Source organism: Cebus imitator, unplaced genomic scaffold (genome assembly GCF_001604975.1).
Source record: "Cebus imitator isolate Cc_AM_T3 unplaced genomic scaffold, Cebus_imitator-1.0 Scaffold240, whole genome shotgun sequence".
Classification (NCBI taxonomy): domain Eukaryota; kingdom Metazoa; phylum Chordata; class Mammalia; order Primates; family Cebidae; genus Cebus; species Cebus imitator.
Genome location: NW_016107555.1, coordinates 2,347,824 through 2,349,840, shown reverse-complemented (window position 1 = coordinate 2,349,840; position 2,017 = coordinate 2,347,824). Strand labels below are relative to the sequence as shown.

The following is a 2,017-nucleotide window of genomic DNA, read 5'->3' as shown; positions in this document are numbered from 1 at the left end:
AGAGAGAGAGAGAGAGAGAGAGAGAGAGAGAGTGTGTGTGTGTGTGTGTGTGTGTGTTTGGAAGTTAGGCCTTACCACATGATCTAACGCTGCTGGCATTTACATTGATACTTGGTGCATGCAACCATTGCTTAAGCAGTTCTGTAGTAAGTATTGTAGAGTTTTCAGCTATAAGTTGGCTTATCTTTAAGTGGTAGATGAACCTGAAAACTTTGCTTTATTTTAGTATTTCTATGGGAAAGTGATTTCTAACTTATAGCCATTTAAAGTTCTCAAAACTTGAGAACTTCTTGTATATTGGGTCCCATGTTTATAAAAAAAGATTAAAATTTCTCTAGGTTTTAATTTCCAAGTAACTTTATTTGTTGCACATTAAAGGAGAAAAAAAAATTTATTGGTCAGAAGCTGTCAAGGAAATGTCAAATACACATTTTAGCTCTAAACAGTTGTACTCTCTGCCTATCATAATGTAGTAGGAAGAAAGGCTAATTTTTTTTTTTTTTTTGATGATTTAGGAAGGCTTTAGACTGAGTTTTCCTTATTTTCACAGTGGTTTAAATTTATCTCCATTTCTACTTTGTTTAATATGCTTTTCTCATCATCCTGTCTCCAGTTCATCTTTGTTGTTTTAATTAATTTTACTTTGTTAGTAAAATGGTGATATAAAAACAGTCAAATTACGAAGTTGTACAGTGAAGCAGTCATGGAAAAGAAAAACAGAATAGATAATCAAGTATGGCATTTGTAGCTGGATTCTACATGCACCGTGGACTTAGTTCAGTGCTCCCCCTACCCTTACCCCTCCAGTTTTGGTTAGCAAAAGCCATCAAGGGTATTACTAATTTTTTTTTCCTCTTTTTCCCAGAGGGAAGTGTAACATCTCCCATTTTTCTGACATATTTGCTGCTAGAGAGTTTAAAGCCCGGGTGGATTCATTTTTCTACATATTAGGATATAACCCTGAGACAAGGTAAGTGAGTCACTTGTGTCCATTCGTTGAGAACTCTTTTCCTTTTCGCGCACGTGCGCGCGTGTGTGTGTTTATGCCTCTGGACATACACTGGTAACATACTTTAAAAAAAATAACCCCAGAGTACTACAGTAAACTTCTTTGAGAGGAGTTGTAATTCATGTCTTCGGTATCTAAAGTGACTTTTCTGTTTGCCCTTTACTTTTATTCAGAAAAAGAAAAATGAGAAAATTTGGAATGAAAGAAGGTGGGATAAAGACATACTTTTATTTGATCTGTGTTTGAATTTAAGAATTGGTAGATTATTTCCCTGATTCACATTCTGTCAAGTCTTCCATAATAACATATTGAAAAAGACTAGGTAATTTTTGGAAAATTTGTTGGTTACTCATTTGTTTTACTCACTCTTGGCAATAACACTCCAGGAACACTCACTGAAATATATCTTTAGTACGACTGCTAGTATGAGTTGGACCCATGTCGTTCTCAGAACATCTTGGTAAGATCTATGTAATAGTTTGAATTTTTTTTAAATGAAAAGCAATAAAGAGTAATTTAACACAATTAATTTTTTATGTCTGTCATAGATGCTACTTTAATGTAGCACATGGAAGAATTTTTGTGAGTGTATGTATTCGTAATTGCCCTGTTTTGATCATGTGACTACATACATGTTTTATTAAGGATTTTAAAAGCAGGAATGTTAGGAGATCAAGTAGTATGTGCTCTGGACACCCAAGACATATTCACATGTGTGAAGATTTAGAAAGACATAAAACATCCATAGCCAGGTGCAGTGGCTCATGCCTGTAATCCCAGAACCTTGGGAGGTCAAAGTGGGAGGATTGCTTGAGCCCAGGAATTTGAGACCAGCCTAGCTAGGCAATATGGCAAGACCTCCTCTCTCAACAAAATATAAAATTGGCCTGGCGTGAGGGGCCGGGCGCGGTGGCTCAAGCCTGTAATCCCAGCACTTTGGGAGGCCGAGGCGGGTGGATCACGAGGTCAAGAGATCGAGACCATCCTGGCCAACATGGTGAAACCCCG

General features: G+C 37.0%; 1 protein-coding gene across 3 annotated transcripts in view; it reads left to right on the top strand.

The window, feature by feature from the left end:
• RERE (arginine-glutamic acid dipeptide repeats) overlaps positions 1-2,017 on the top strand; it is a 468,771-nt gene that overhangs the window by 281,625 nt on the left and 185,129 nt on the right. For 2 of the 3 annotated variants that reach the window (XM_017498335.2, XM_017498331.2), the window contains one exon: positions 866-970. The exons of the other annotated variant lie outside the window; for it this stretch is intronic. In XM_017498335.2, coding sequence (XP_017353824.1) covers positions 866-970 — 105 coding nt within the window. The remainder of the gene's footprint in view (positions 1-865; positions 971-2,017) is intronic. 3 annotated transcript variants of the gene reach the window in all.